This window comes from Hyaena hyaena, unplaced genomic scaffold, assembly GCF_003009895.1.
Source record: "Hyaena hyaena isolate Hyena2069 unplaced genomic scaffold, ASM300989v1 scaffold_1095, whole genome shotgun sequence".
Classification (NCBI taxonomy): Eukaryota; Metazoa; Chordata; class Mammalia; order Carnivora; family Hyaenidae; genus Hyaena; species Hyaena hyaena.
The window spans coordinates 160,250-176,509 of NW_024081729.1; the positions used below are offsets into that span (position 1 = coordinate 160,250).

Consider the following 16,260-nt stretch of genomic DNA (forward strand, 5'->3'; position numbering starts at 1 on the left):
CTACTTCTAAATTGCAGTTTTTCAACAAAATTGAACAATTGAACATGATACAAAAGCTGCAAACATACCAAATCTAGTTTTAACTCGTTCATTCTTTCAGCAAAAGAATGAGATTTTTTTTCATTTATTGTCCCATGTTATCAAGAAGAAATTTCCCACCAACAGTGTTTAATAACAGTGTTCTTTGCTCATGGTCAATTTACTTGCCTTGAAGAGATAGTATATAGTAAGGCTTTAATAGGCATTTCATGCATTTTAAAAATCAGCTATTTATTTAAGGGCTCCTCATATAGATAAGTATACTGTGCAAACTTGATTACAACATGTAATTCATTAAGTGCTTTAAAACAGAAGGGGTTAAAATAAATAGTAAGTCAAGAATCACAGATCTGAAGCATTTTAAAAATGTAATATACCTATGCATCCTACTAAAATGCTTTATATTAGAATTTTTTTTAAACCTATAAACAGGGCAAATGAAATCACAGAACCTATTCTGAGAATAAAAGAGAAGAAAATCTGACTAGTGCAGCCTTTTAAACTCAAAGTATATAATAATGTCAAAATGCAAGTGAAACTATACAGTTTTTAATTTAGTACAGTCCTTTATAAACACCAATTCATAAAAAGTACACCATGATAAACCAATGCCATCAAGTAGATTTGTTTCCAATTTCTTTACAGTAACTGGACTTTTTAACAGAACCTTTCGGCCAGACAAATCGTTTAGAAATGTTAAAACCGCACCCAAGAGCCCAGAGCCTTGACATACAGGCTCTAGGCAGACAGTCCCACAGCACTGTAAACACTGTTCCGTGAGTTCCATATACAGTGAGATGCCCCTTCTTTTTATCTCCAGGACTATATTCACTCTGCTTCTGAGATATGTGCCACCTCTACTTCAACAGTTTGAATCGCTTCTGCAACTTCAGACAGCTTCTGTCCTTGCTGTTGTGCCAGCACGTAATTAACCACTTGCATAATACTTTGGTCAGAAAGCGTAGACACTGAGGGACACTCTTCCGTAGCTGCAACGGCTTCGAGTGCTTCCATGGTCTCTCCTGTCACGACCACCGTCTCGAGTTCTTGAGGACCACTGCTTTCTTGTTCCTGCATGTCTGCTGTTAAGATACTGACAGCATGCTCCACTTGAGTTCCTTGGTTATGAAACTGAAGGGTATCTTTTTCCAGCATAATTTTGCAAGGCACATAATCTCTGTGGAATTTAGTCATATGTTTCCGGAGGGTTCGAGCGTCTATGTAGGCTTCGCTACATACAGGGCAGACGTAGGGCCGCTCGCCAGTATGTGTTCTGACGTGGCGTTTTAGAGATCGGGCATCAGCCCAAGCTACTCCACACGTTAAGCATTCAAATGGCTTAACTCCTATTAAAAAAGAGAGAGAGGTGTTCCCAGAGACAGAAGTTAACGAGAGGCAATTCTGGTTCCATGCACAGTCTCATTTAACCTTCCCAACAATCCTATAATCTTAGGATAAGGAAAACAGAAGCTTCAAACAGTTCAGGCCAGCATAAAAATGCTGACCTACAATATTAAGCTCACTATGGAAGGAAGCTGTCTACATACACAACAATTAGGCATCCAGGTTCACGATCACCTCAATCAATTAATAAATCTTACATAATATGAGATTCATCTCTTGTCAAGGAAGGTGAGGTAACAGGCAAGAAGTCTGGCAAAGGGAGAATCACTATTAGAGTGGCTTTTTATTCTACTTAAATATATACACAGTATGTAGTTACCTTCGTGGTTGTTCATGTGTCTCCTATACTCTCTTAGCTGAGTGAATTTTCTTCCACATTGTTCACACACCCGTTCCAGGTTCTGCTTCGCTCTTCCTTTTTTTCCATGGGTAGCTTTCTTGACGTGCCTTCTGAACAATGCTTTTTCATAAAACTCTTTGCCACATATATTACACCTATAATGGGGGGAGAAACCTCAATTATTTTTTCCAAAGCACCAGCATACAAAAAAATTAATCCAACCACGTACATACATCTCAATTAAGTTCAGATCCTGTTCAAATTTACCTACCTATAAGGCTCAGTGACAGAATGAGACTTCACATGGGAATACCAATCCTTCTTCCAACTATAGCACTTATCACAATATTGGCACTGGAATGGCTTCACACCAAGATGTTTGTTCATGTGCTGACGAAGATCTCTAGCTTCAAAGAAACTTTTTTCACATCTGCAATAAAATTCAAGCACTCGATCAGATCACTTTATTATTTTTTAAAACATATTTCCAAGACTCAGTATATTCTTGGGTTTCTAGAACTCTTAGAAAGTGATACCAATTTAAAACATAAGAATGTGCTACTATTCCAATCTTGCAACAAAGGCTTCAAGGTTTAAGTTCTTTTAGCTCTTATCTACTACAGACGTTTTACTTTTTTAAGTTTTTATTTAAATTCCAGTAAGTTAACCTACAATGTGATACTAGGTGTATTATATGGTGATTCAACACTTCCATACAACACCTGGTGCTCATCGAAACAACTGCACTCCTCAATCCCCATCATCTATTTAACCCATGTCCTCACTCATGGCCCCTCTGGCAACCATCGGTTTGTTTTCTAAAATTAAGATTCTGTTGTTGACTTTTTCCCTTTGCTCACTTGTTTCTAGTACTAGAAACATTTTAGAAAGAACCATGCAGAGTTCTCAAAGGCTATTATATAAGACATTTATCTTCTTTCTCTCCCTAACCCCCGTCGAACTCCCTTTTACCTTTGCCCATTCTCTGTCCATGTGCTTGGAGTAGGTCTCACCCTTGACCATAAAGATGGAGCAACTGTCTCAGGCCTAAGTCAATCAAAACACAGTATTCCCTTGGTCATAATTACTGATCCAGGGATAATCAAATGACTCAGAACCTGTATAGAACTACCAGAAAAGCAGCTTGATAATTTGGGAGTTAAGAGGATGTGAGGCTTAAACCATTGCTACTGCCATGTCCACAGAGCCTCGGAGACCAAGTGCTAACGAGTGTGAATCAAGTTTACATTAAACTATTCAGACTCCCTAGATTTTACCTTTCTTTCATTCAGGCCAGTTTAGGTAGGATTTTCTTTCACTTGCAACTAAAAATCTATTAATAATAAAATGATTTTTTCATTTATCTTTAATTTTTAAAAAGTCTTTATTTTTGAGAGACAGAAAGAGTGCGAGCAGGTGAGGAACAGAGAGGGAGACACAGAATCTGAAGCAAGCTCCAGGCTCTGAGCTGTTCAGTACAGAGCCCTATGTGGGGCTCAAACCCAGAAACTGAGCTCATGACCTGAGCTGCAGTCAGATGTTTAACCAACTGAGCCACCCAGGTACCCCTAAAACAGTTTTTTTATAAGACTTATTAAAGTGACAAAAGCAAATATGGCAGAGTAGGGAACACCACAAGCTCACTGCTCCACATAAGCAGTGGCCAAAACTATGAGAATCCATTTTATTATAATCTGGAAACGGATTAAAAGCAGCCAGGCAAACGTTTAATTAAAACAATCATTAAATCTTTTTTTTTTTTTTTAATGTTTTATTTATTTCTAGGAGAGAGAGAGAGACAGCGTGAGCAGGGGAGGGTCAGAGAGAGAGGGAGTCACAGACTGAAACAGGCTCCAGGCTCTGAGCTGACAGACAGCACAGAGCCCGACGCAGGGCTCGAACCCACGAACAGCGAGATCATGACCAAAGCGAAAGTCGGACGCTTAACCGACTAAGCCACCCAGGCGCCCCAAAACAATCATTAAATCTTGCAAGAGAGCTTTGCAGCAGCTGAAGTCCCCTGGCTCTTTTCCCTGCCTCCCAGCTGAGCAGCAGCCATGAAGACTGCATTCCCGGGATGGGCTCCCAGTGCCAGAGGGACTTCATCTCCGAGAACTGTGCTGGTCTCTCTGGACCTATCCGGTGACTCCCTCAAGGATCTCCTCAAAGAGCCTGCATATACTTAGCCTAACTGTCTTAGAGCGGAGGACGAGGGGGAAAGAAGTCCACTGAAAACATTTATAGAGATAAATGTATTCATTTCCACCACATGGGGCAAGGTATAACAATTTGGTTCAAACAATACAGAAACAAAAGCTTGGGAGAAAAGGCTGGGGAGTAAGATGGCTGTGAAACTGATAAGTCCACACCCTTGCCGAGGGCAATATATACCTAGAAAAGACCTGAGAAAGTCCTAACCTCACCTCTGGCCTACTCTGCACAGAAGTAGAAGGCCAAGAGAAGAGAAGAGAAGAGAAGGCCAAGATATAGTGTGACTGCCTGGCTGAGTGTTGAAGGCATTCTGGAATATCAGACAGTGGTGATGCCTGCACAATGTACCAAATGTACTAAAAGTTACTGAATTGTACATTTTAAAATGATGAATTTTACGTGAGTTTTACCTCAATTATGAAAGCGATTTCAAGAGCCTTTGGAAAATAAAAAGAAAGAGAGAAGAAAAGAGTCTGAAGAGAGTAAAAACTAGCAGATGGCTCAGCACTTTAGAGGAACTGTCTGGAAAAAAATCTCTGGCTCGCACTAGGGGCCCTTACTTCCTACAGTCTCCAAGTCCAGGCAGTACACATGAAGAATGTCTTTAAAGTATTTCAAGTGAGGGGCACCTGGGTGGCTCAGCTGGTCAAGCATCCAACTTCAGCTCAGGTAATGATCACACAGTTCCTGAGTTCGAGCCTCGTGTTCAGCTCTGTGCTAACAGCTCAGAGCCTGGAGCCTGCTTCAGACTCTGTGCCTCCCTCTCTCTCTCTGCTCCTCCCCGACTCATGCTCTGTCTCTCTCTCTCTTAAAAATAAATAAATATTTTAAAAAATAGTAAATAATAAAGTGTTTCAAGTGAGTGATTTACATGGTATATGATATCGAAATAAAACTTAAAAGCCATAAACAGCAGTATCAAGGCAAAAAGAAAAAAGACTGATTAAAATAAAAAATAAGTAACAATTCAATATTATCTTCAAACATTTCTTTTTCAGGTTTATCAAGGTATAAAATTGTAAGATATTTGAAATGTATATAATGGTTTGATACACATATCCACTGTGAAAGGATTCCTCCCATCTAGTTATATATTCATCACATCAGATATATGTATGTTTAAGTTGTACTCCTTTATCAAATTTCAATTACATAATAGTACCATCAACTACAGTTAACTCAAATATTTTCTTCTGAAAATAATTTTCTTTTCTTTCTTTTTTTTTTTTTTTTTAATGTTTTATTTATTTCTGAGACAGAGGCAGCGTGAGCAGGGGAGGGTCAGAGAGAGAGGGAGACACAGAATCTGAAGCAGACTCCAGGCTCTGAGCTAGCCGTCAGCACAGAGCCTGATGTGGGGCTCGAACCCACAAGCCGTGAGATCATGACCTAAACCAAAGTCGGACACTTAACTGACTGAGCCACCCAGGCGCCCCCGAAAATAATTTTCAAATAAACCTATTAAAAAACACAAGGAAACGGAACAGTTTGTGTATTAAATACTTACTGAGTACAATGATAGCCTCGAACTTCAGGCTTTGGCTGGTGTTTCTTTAGGTGCTTGCTGAGGCCAGAGCCCCTGTGAAAAGACTTTCCACAAACTGAGCAAAGGTACTTGGACTCTCCTATAAAAAATAAAAAAGCAAGTCACAAATCAAGCAATCAGGTGCTCTTCCAACAGAATACCTTCTGTTATACTTCAGAAGTTACTTTGTCAAAGGGACACAAAAGCTGTAACATTTGGCAGCCATCTTCTCAGAACAACAAGCCAAGTCAAGATTTGTTTCCTCTCAACTACAGTACTAGCAAAGCTACCACTCCCCAAAGAAAATGACACTCTTGCATAATCATCTGGATTATAATAGTACAGAGGTGAACAAGTTCTAGAGCAGATATCTACCCTTCACTAGCTACTTTTATATTATCTAAATGATACATAATTCAGTACTGAGTATACATTTTGCTACACTGAGGGAAACAATGACTCTTTTTATACCAATAAGACAATTCTACAACTAGATTAAAGAATACTTCTTGGCTTATTCTCATTCTCATTATTTTTGAGAATGAGACAGGGCACAAATGGGAGAGAGGCAGAGAGGCAGAGAGGCAGAGAGAGAGAGAGAGAGAGAGAGAGAGAGAGAGAGAATATGAATCCGAAGCAGGCTCTAGGCTCTGAGCTGTCAGCACAGAGCCCAATGTGGGGCTCAAACTTGTGAACTGTAAGATCATGACTTGAGCCAAAGTCAGATGCTTAACCGACTGAGGCACCCAGGAGCCTCTAGCCTTACTTTAATAAAGAAACTGCACACACATAGCCATTAGTCTATCAATATGATTTCTAAAACAGATACAGCATAATCATTAACAGTGAATTAACAGTATATAATGGGTAACTAAGTTAATACAAATTTCTCATTACCTGTGTGAATACTCATATGTTCTTGCAGACTCCGTTTGGTAACAAATGACTTAACACATAGTTCACACTGGAACTGCTTTTGTGATTGATGGAGACTCTGGTGCAATTTTAGGCCATGTTTATAGATGAAAGTCTTGCCACAGACCTAAGGTAGCAGAGGTGTTTATACCAGTAAAACAGAAAAGAGACATCAGGGCTGTTTCTGAACAATGAGGCTAGAGAGACTATACACCATTTTAAAGAAAATAATTATAAACAAAACGAAAACCTGAAAGTTGAACAAATGTCAAGGAAATTAGCTGGCTAACCATCCTCTGACTCAGTACTGAACAAATACCACTGCTTTTCTTATATCCATTGGAGGTCAAAGCCATACAAAAGACCCTCATGCTGTCCTTGTGAGACTAGTAAACAGTATTAAAAGAGACATGACAGCTTAATCAAGAAAATATACTAACTTCTTACAACACAAACTAGAACAGTGCTTCTCAAACTCTCTGTGGTGAGGAACCAGTTTTCCATTCCCCAATCCATTTTCCATTAAATATGATAAAAATGTCACAACAATGTAACTGCCATGACAGTTTCTAAAATTCTACTATTTCTGTACTTATCTTCAATGGACCACATATTTTGAGTAGTGCTACACTACAAGACCAGAGGCCCAATTAATACTTAGTTTTAAAATTTATGAGTAAAATGATGCTTAGGACTTGGTTTTAAGAGAAATGTGGGGAGGAGGAAGTAGGGCAGTGAGGGATAGTGTACATAAAACACAGCTGATCATGTGTTCATAGCTACTGAAGCTGGATAAAGGGTACATGAGAGTCTATTCTATTCTCATATAATAAAAAGCTTTAAAAAAGAGAAAAACATTAAAAATCTCATTGGGGAAAAAGTCTCATGGTTTGCAAAATTGTTTATTAATAAAAAAACAAGTCATACTTATATGCAAGGCTACAGGGGCTATTGGAAAATTTTCACTGTTCCAAATAGCCCAAGTTGGCTAATCACAGGATTCTTTACCTAGAAGTTGTATTTTGGCATTTAGATAGTCCCAGTCCTCAGCTCCAGAGAACACAAAGCTTAGGGAGGATTTTTGCTAAGAAGATTTGTTTAAGCCATGGGTTCCTTTCCAGTCCAGGTAGGTCCTGGTGAAGGTTAAAGGGATGAATGGGATAATGAACTGGTTATTCTCACCTAGGACATCCACTGAATCCTAGTAAGTTTCATGAACACCCTAAATGGATTAATTTCAAATTACAACAAATTAAATAGCAAATCAAAGAACACAACTGGGAACTGCCTTTAAACCAGGCAACAAAGTAAGTCATAGAATTCTCTGTGACATTTTACAAGAGTAACGGTGACTTCCAGAATCAACAAGTCTCATCACAAGTTAAGTTCAAATTTTCTTCATCCAACAAAGTAAATGTCATGGCTTTACCTGGCACGCATGTGGCTTTACACCTGTATGCTTTAACATGTGTATTCGAAGAGAATATAACTTAGGTAATGTCCTTCCACATATGGAACATATAAATTCTCGTTTGGTTCTCCCCTTCTCCGACGATGTTCCTGATGTCTCATTAGACGTGGAATTGGAAGAGGATGAAGTGGGTGCATCTTTTCTGGTATGTCGAATAAGATGTGCTCGCAAGGAGGCACTGTACTGAAACTGTTTTTTACACAACTAAAAGAAAAAATAAAATTCTGTCTAAATGTAGTTCCATAACAAATGTGAAGTGAAACTTGACCCCTATTTCAAGTTCCCATTTCTTTGTTACGATTATACAAATCAATAAAAACAAAGTATATAAAAGATGATATACTAGGTGTCAGACATAAGGATGAAAGGGGTAAGACCCAGCCTCTACTCTGGAGAGGTTTATAATTTAACCAAAGAAACAGGATTTATATGTGAAAGAGTCAAGTATTTAGGAAGAGAGATTAATTGAAGCAGGAGAGAAAGGCATCATAGAGGAGACTAGGTCTGTCTAGAAGGAACAAGAGGAAATCGACAAAGACAGAAGAATGCTATCATTAGGAGTACGACAAGTTGTAAGGTGGAGCAAAACTAGCGGCTGGAAAACTAGAAAGAAAAAACTCTGATGATCCTTGGATTTTATCCTGTAGTTGTTAGGGATTCAAGAAATATTCTGTCCATTCTTTTAAAAAAATCAAAGTTATATATATTTGCAATCTATAATATTTAATTTTTTTAAATAAATAAAACTCGTCTCTTGCTCTACTATTTCTGGCTTTTTTTTTTTTTTTTTTAACTCTCTCATAATGCTTACCCTGCTAACTCTAAGTAACTTGAATAATGGATGATGAATCTCTCCCTTCACCTCTCCACTCCCTACACATATGCAGACCCTTCCTGTTACCTTAGTTTCTCAATATAGCTATGTTTTAGTTTTGATTTCTATGTTCACATTTTTTCAATGATGTAATTACTACTACAGCTGGGCCATAGTGTATACTATGATTCTCTTCCCCTTCTTTTTTGTTTTCTGTTTTGGTTATTTCTCTTTGTATTTACGGATCATTCGTCACCAAACCCTTCCCTCAATTATCTACTGGGGGAGATTTAAAGACATCACCTTATGAAAGAGATCTCCTTCAAACCATTCTGTCCTGTTCCAACCTGGACTGGTTGTTTGCTATGCTTGGACTCTGTAGAATGGACCCCATGTTTCCTGGTTCCCCAAGTCTTGCTCATTTTAGTGGAACACCTCTGCAAATAGCTTCCTGAGAAAGGGAGTTTGGGAGGTAAAACTTTGAGACCTTGCATGTCTGAAAATATTCTTACTCTACCATCATAAATAATTCATAGTTTGGTTACAGATTTTAAGTTAGAAATCATTGCCCTTTAGAATTTTAAAGACATTATAATGCTTTCCTTTGTCTTTCAGCTTCCGCCGATGTTGCTGAAAAGCCTGAAGCCTTTCTGACCTTTATCCTTTCTATGAGTCTGACCATCTGTTTTCTCTATCGTTATTTACAAGATTTTTTCTTTGTCCCTTAATTTGAAGACTTCATAATTTATCTTGATATAGATTTATTTTCATCCATGGTTCTGGGCCTGCAATGTGCCATTTTTCACAAGGAAAAATTTTTTTTAAATTTTAGAGAGAGAGAGAGCAAGCCGCAGAGAGGGGCAGAGGGAGAGGGAGAGAGCGCACAAGCACAAGCAGGTGAGAGGGAGAGAGAGAAAGAATACCAAGTAGATCCCATTCTCAGTGTGGAGCACTCAATCCCACAACCCTGACTTGAGCAAAATCAAGAGTTGCACACTGACTGAGCCACCCAGGTGGCCCCATAAGGAAACTTCTAAGGTCTGATATTCTTTATTGCACCAACGATTTCCTGATCTCTGTGTTCTGTTTGGTGTTATCTGCATATTAGACATCCTACACCAATTCTCTAAATTCCTTCACTTTCATTTTCAAACTGGTCTTTGTATTATTTCTGAGAGATTTGGTCTATTTCCCAATTTTTCTAATATTTTTATATTTGTGGATTCTTCAAAGCTGCCTTTTTTCTTGAAATATTTATTCCTGAATCTGATGATCCCTACTATCTAACTCATATTTCAGAATGTGAAAAAGTTGATTGGAATTTCTATGTAAGTATGTGGGGGTGGCGGTGAGTTGTCAACCACAGGCTGTAGTCAGTACTACCTTCAGGTCCTTTGTTATTGCACTTCGGATGTCTCATCTCTGAGAAACTTTTCTGCTTTTGGGTTAAGGGTCTGACTGCTAACATTCTGGGACTTGAGAAGGCACAGAGGACTTGAAAGGTTTCAATATTCAGTATATAAGGTTTTCCTTTTCCTTCTTTTGGGTGTAGTACATTCATTGTATGCAGTGTTCCCCAGAATAGGCATGGTTTTTTTTGAGGGAGTGGTTGTGACTTAATTACTTCTTACAAAACTTTCTAGCAACAAGACTCACTTCTGCTTTCAAAGTAGCTAGTGACACTAACTCCTGAGGCATTTGGTAGTTCTGTAATGCAATTCAGATGGATTCTTAGCTTTCCCCATTGAAAGCCTGGAATGAGTCCTTTAAAATCTGTTAAGTTAGTTACTACTTCCATTTATCAGGGTCTAGAATGTAGTTTATCTCCTGTCTCTTTACTCTTCTATGAGCTTATATTTTTGTTTAAGTTTATTGACTTATTTTCAAATAATCTCTACCCACGATGTGAGGCTCAAGCTTACAACCCCGAGATCAAGAGTCGTATGCTTTACCAACTAAGACAGCCAGTCACCCTTGAGCTTCTATTTTTTCAATGATAATTTTACTCATCAGAAAGAAGCAAAGATAGGTCGCTGGTTTTGTTTTTTTGTTAAGGAAATGACACATCAAAATCAAAGATGACTCTTACAACAATATAAGGGACACAGGGAAACAGAATACAAGTAGTAGAGTAACAATGAAGCAGTAGACTGGGCTCTATTTATCATGAAGTTAGAGCCATCTTTAATCAGCTTTCCAATTACTTACCGGACATTTGTAATCTCTAGCTCTTTCGTGTTTCAGTGTATGCATTATAAGGGCATATCGTCTCTGAAAAACCATTCCACATTCCCCACATTTATGGGATGCTGCTTCTTCAGTATTCTCTTTCGTATCCCTTTTTGGCTGTTTCATTTTTTTCCCTCTTTGAACTAATTTCTGGGCTACCTAATTAAGGGATAGAAAACACAATCTAAGTAAATACAGTCATTTTGATTTTTAAAGTCATGAGTCATATGGTAATATTTCAAACTGACATTATTTTATTAATACTGGTACTTGAAATGTTAAGTTGCTTTCCTGCACCTACTGCCCTTCCTCCCAAAATAATTTCACCACAGGTATAAGTTCATGAATACAATGCTCTGGACTTAAATGCTTTTTGACTTAAAGCTAAAACTACAAAGGTCAAATCTTCATCATACCTGTTGAACTGCTGACTTGGGAATGGCTTTCCGTTTCTGTAGCTTTTTCTCTATTCCTTTGTGTAGTCGGATATATCCCCCTTCATTAACAGAACGCTGCCGAAGCCTGCTTCTGTAAGTTTCATCATCAGTGCTAAGGTCGGGCTTTGCTGTTAGCGCAACCAGATTTTCCTGATCTTTTAAGGACTGAGTAAGGTTCTGCATATGCTCTGGAATGTCTTCAGCACAGATATCTTCAGTTGGTGAGTCATTTCCCATATTACTGTCTTCTGGAGAGTTACTGATCACATTCTCTTTTGAAAGTTTGGGATTAATATCAGAAGCTGCGCTATCTTCTCTGTTTAAAGTTTCTACTACTGTCTCGTCATTTTTTGTTACTAAATCAGCAGACTCCATTTCAGGATGGGAACCAGTTATACAGCCTGCAGGTGACAGAGTGGCTTCAGCTTCTGAAGAAACCTGGGGTTCAGAGTGCTGTCCTAGCTCCCCATTCTGCTCAGTTTCTGGCAATTCTCCATTCACCAATAGTACAATCTCACAATCCCCAAGTTCAGTAGGTAATGTTGTTGCGGTCCCCTCGCTGGTAGCCACAGGAGGTACGGTGCCTCCATTTTGTTCTGGTAAGTCCTGGGTAGATGCAACTGTTTGTACTTCACCCTTCTTATATACTGTTAGCTGCTTCTCTTCCATTAGCTTATGCACACTTTCACAGATTTCTAAAACTTCCGACATGAAAAGATGACGAGCCAAGATGGCTACATCAGCCATGCTACAGAAGTCAAAACTTAGCACAGAAGTATAGGCAAATTCCAATAAAGGAAGGAAGCTTGCCTTACAAAAACCTGCATGGAACAAAAAAAAAGGGGGGGGGGTACAAAAAAGTTAAATGTCTACTAAAACACCTTAGAAAAACAATTAATACATGATTATGATCATATAAAACAGAATATAAAGGCAAATATGACCATTTATTCTGCAATTAAACTCTGTAGATTTGTTTTGTGTTCTGGTTGCTTAATAAACCTTGACTAACTCACTTCTATGAGCCGAGTCTCTCAATACCTAAAATAGAAAATAATATCAGACTTACTACCTCAAAGAGTTGTTGTAAGGCAGTCATTTTCAAACTGTACTCCTTAGAACCCCGGGGGTTCCTCAAATTCCCCTCAAGAAACAGCTGCTGGAGAATGGAGGGTAAAAAAAGAGAGGGAGGCAGGTGAGTAGGCAGGGTTCAACCAACCTGTCCCCTAACCTCACTTCTGTAAGTATAACCATATATTTTAAGAATAGAAGTCCATATAAAAATGATTGTGAACAAAGGGTTCTACTGCTGAAAATTTAAAAATAAGATCTAACACAGGGGTCAATTCTTTACAAAAATTTTCTGTAAAGAATCAGTTAATAATTATTGCAGGCCATAAGATGTGTATCTCAACTACTCAACTCTGCCACCGTAGCTGAAAAAGTACGGCCACAGATAACATATACACAAATGAACATGGCTGTGTTCCAATATACTTTATTTACAAAAAGGAAGGGAAAGGAGGGTTGCTCTGTGGGCTATAGTTTGTGTATTACTGGCCTAAGGAAGGAAATAATTACCATACACATGAAGTATTACATTTTTATTTTATGTGAGAAAATGAGATCAGTTTATTTCTAAGTTCTCAATTCACTATTTTACAAAAGCTATTAATATTCATAATTCAAAAATAAAAGTGTTATGTCCAACTCCATCTCCATAATCAGTATGAATAAGATTCTGTATAGCTTTCCAGAGCTTCCTTATACAATCAAGCAAATCTTATTCCTTCTTCTTACAGTAGTTGGCATATAATATACACTTATTCTTTGCCTTGCTTTTCTCATATCATAATTTAGCTTAAAGATCTTTTATGAAAATATAAAGAGCAACCTTTTAAAAGCCCACATTTGCTGTATCACTCAGTTTTGACTCAAGGTACATAAAATGTAGTCCTTTTATTGACGCAGATAAATGATGAACAAGGAAGAGAAGCCTTAAACTGTGATATATATCAGCAGTCCAGTTGAAAACTGAGGGCACTATATACATCAATATTATCATATGGATAATTCAGCCATCCTAGCAAAGTTGGTAATTAAATAGGCTGAAGCTATGTTAATCCTGCTACAATTTATAAGAGCAGTTAAATAAGCTTGAGTAAGTATTTAAGAAAGAGAAAGAAGGAAAGAAAGAAAGAAAGAAAGAAAGAAAGAAAGAAAGAAAGAAAGAAAGGAAAGAAAGAAAACCCACAAAAAAAACACATTTTGATCTTTTACTATACCTTTTTAATTTCTAAATTTGAAGTTCTAAGAAAAATATCCCATGAAAGAATTAACACTGTTCCACGTAACAGTTTGAATATGTAACACAATTTTTTCAAGGACACAAATCATAGGTTTACCATAAAATACAAAAACACAAAGAAAAATAAAAAAATAAAAATCATTCATAATTTTGTCAAGAGAGAATAGGTAGATAATTTCAGTATCTTGTTCTTACCCCTAGCCTTTTTACATACAATGTACACACTCTGCAAGACATTTCAACCAAAATGTCAACAATTTTGCAAGATAATAAAGTTCCAGAGATCCATTACACAATAATGTGAACACAGTTAACATTCCTGAACTGTATACTTAAAAATCATTGGGGGGGGGGGGGCGGGGGGGCATGGTTGGCTCAGTTTGTTAAATGTCCAGCTTCAGCTCAGGTCATGATCTCACAGGTCATGATCTCACAGGTCGTGAGTTTTTGAGTTCGAGCCCCACATCACACTCTCTGCTGTCAGCACAGAACCTGCTTCGGGTTCTGTCTCTCTGCCCCTCCCCTGCTCACGCTTGCTCTCTCTCCCTCTCAAAAATAAACATTAAAAAAATCATTAAGAGGGTAAATTTTATATTGTGTTGCCAAAATTAAAAACTAAAAAAAGAAAAAAAATGGACAACAATGGTTGGTAATAGATAGTATTAGGGAATGTGATAAAAAAGACAGGTTTGCCCTTTGATCTGTGAACTGGACTCTGGGCACTCAAAGGCTCCTCGCCTTCTTCCCTGTCACTTGCCTTTCCTGCTCCCAGAGGATGCTCTAAGGACATAACCTTGGGATAGTCATGTGATACTGAAAATATCTACACAGCATGTGTGACTGGACCCAGTGAAAGCCTCTTAGAAACTTTTAAGATTTAGTGGGCAGGTGCGCAGATCCATTCATCTTGCTGCCACCTCAGATAAGGTGCCCTCTGCTTGTGAAAATGGCCACCTACCAACCTGGAATGGCCTGTTTCTTTGGTCTCTACCTGCCTTTTGAGTACAGGGGCCAATTTCATATTACACCAGGAAAGCTCATGGGAGAGATATGAACCAACAGATAGAAGAATTATGACAGGGACTTCCATATCCAACAGTATGGCAGACTAACATACCCTAATTTGACCCAATTACTTAAAAAAAAATAGAAGATAAAAATTTTTTAAAGTATTATTTTAAATATACTTGGTGCCCCAGCACTGGGTGAAACAGGCAAGAAATCCTTCCTGATTAGTCATGACCTCAAACCAGGCTTAATCTGGTAGGATTTTTTGTTGAATATATAGCACTTTGGTGCTCAAAAAAATCCTCAGGCTCAGAATTTAAAGCAGTCCCAGACTGGTAATGCCCTCAGAATCTTAACCAAATGTTTCCTCTGCGGAAAACGCTTTCAACCCCAAACTCAGTTTCCCACAAAGTTCTGAAGAATATGAATTCAGTGTGTACATATATATATTTTTAAATTACAAACAAGGCACTATGAACAAGAGCTAGTGGAAACAAACAGCATGAATCAAACCAGCAAAGTTTTTAAGTGTTGCTATGATCACATACAGAAAAGTCAAGTGTGGCATACAGTAAAGAGCAAAAGGTCATAGTAAGAAGTCCTCTAAGAGACACCTGAAAAGGAACTACACAGAACCTCTAAAAAATGGAAAAGAGGGATGCCTGGCTGGCTCAGTCAGCAAAGCATGTGACTCCTGATCTCATGTATGTGAATTCAAGCCCCATGTTGGACAAAGAGTTTACTTAAAAAAATAAATAAAATAATTAAAAAATAAAAATAGAAAAGAGACTGGAATAAAAAAGTTCAATAAATGAATTTAACAGCAAATTAAAGAGTGGGTGAGCTAAAAATTTCCAAAATAATGTACATGAAGATAACGAAAATATATAAGAGAAATTAAGAGACACAGAATAGAAAATGAGAATGTCAGGGCACCTAAGTGGCTCAGTCGGTTAAGTGTCCGACTTCGGCTCAGATCATGATCACATGGTTTGTGGGTTCAAGCCCCATGTCGGGCTCTGTGCTGACAGCTAGCTCAGAGCCTGGAGCCTGCTTCAGCTTCTGTATCTCCCTCTCTCTCTGACCCTCCCCTGCTCACACTGTTTCTCTCTCTCTCAGAAATAAATAAAACATTGAAAAACTAAATAAATAAAATGAGAATGTCTATCTAACTGGAGTTTCAGAAAAGGAGAAAAGAGGAATTGAGGCAGAAACAATTTTTGAAAAGTTACTGGCTGAAACTTTTTCTCAACTGACTAAAGACAATTTTCTCAATTGCTGGGTTCAGGAAGTCTAACAATTTCTATGTAGGACAGTTAAAAGTCAAAGATTCTCATACTGGATTAAGAACAAAATCCAGGGGCACTCTCCACAATAGCTAAAACATGGAAAGAGCCTAAGTGTCCATCAACAGATGAATGGATCAATAAGATGTGGTTTATCTATACCATGGAATACTACACGGCAATGAGAAACAATGAAATCTGGCCATGTGTAGCAACATGGATGGACCTTGAGGGTGTTATGCTGAGCGAAATAAGTCAGGCAGAGAAGGACAA

General features: G+C 38.1%; 1 protein-coding gene across 1 annotated transcript in view; it reads right to left on the minus strand.

Moving 5' to 3' along the window:
- Nucleotides 1-482: 482 nt before the first annotated feature.
- The window catches only part of ZBTB11 (zinc finger and BTB domain containing 11), a 33,290-nt gene continuing 17,512 nt past the window's right edge, over nucleotides 483-16,260 (minus strand). Inside the window, exons 4-11 of the mRNA XM_039222276.1 lie at nucleotides 11,365-12,206; nucleotides 10,928-11,107; nucleotides 7,864-8,109; nucleotides 6,417-6,561; nucleotides 5,502-5,619; nucleotides 2,055-2,213; nucleotides 1,763-1,938; nucleotides 483-1,385 (exon numbers count right to left, since the gene is read on the minus strand). Of these exons, the coding sequence (XP_039078207.1) occupies nucleotides 868-1,385; nucleotides 1,763-1,938; nucleotides 2,055-2,213; nucleotides 5,502-5,619; nucleotides 6,417-6,561; nucleotides 7,864-8,109; nucleotides 10,928-11,107; nucleotides 11,365-12,206 (2,384 nt within the window). The 3' untranslated portion in view covers nucleotides 483-867. The remainder of the gene's footprint in view (nucleotides 1,386-1,762; nucleotides 1,939-2,054; nucleotides 2,214-5,501; nucleotides 5,620-6,416; nucleotides 6,562-7,863; nucleotides 8,110-10,927; nucleotides 11,108-11,364; nucleotides 12,207-16,260) is intronic.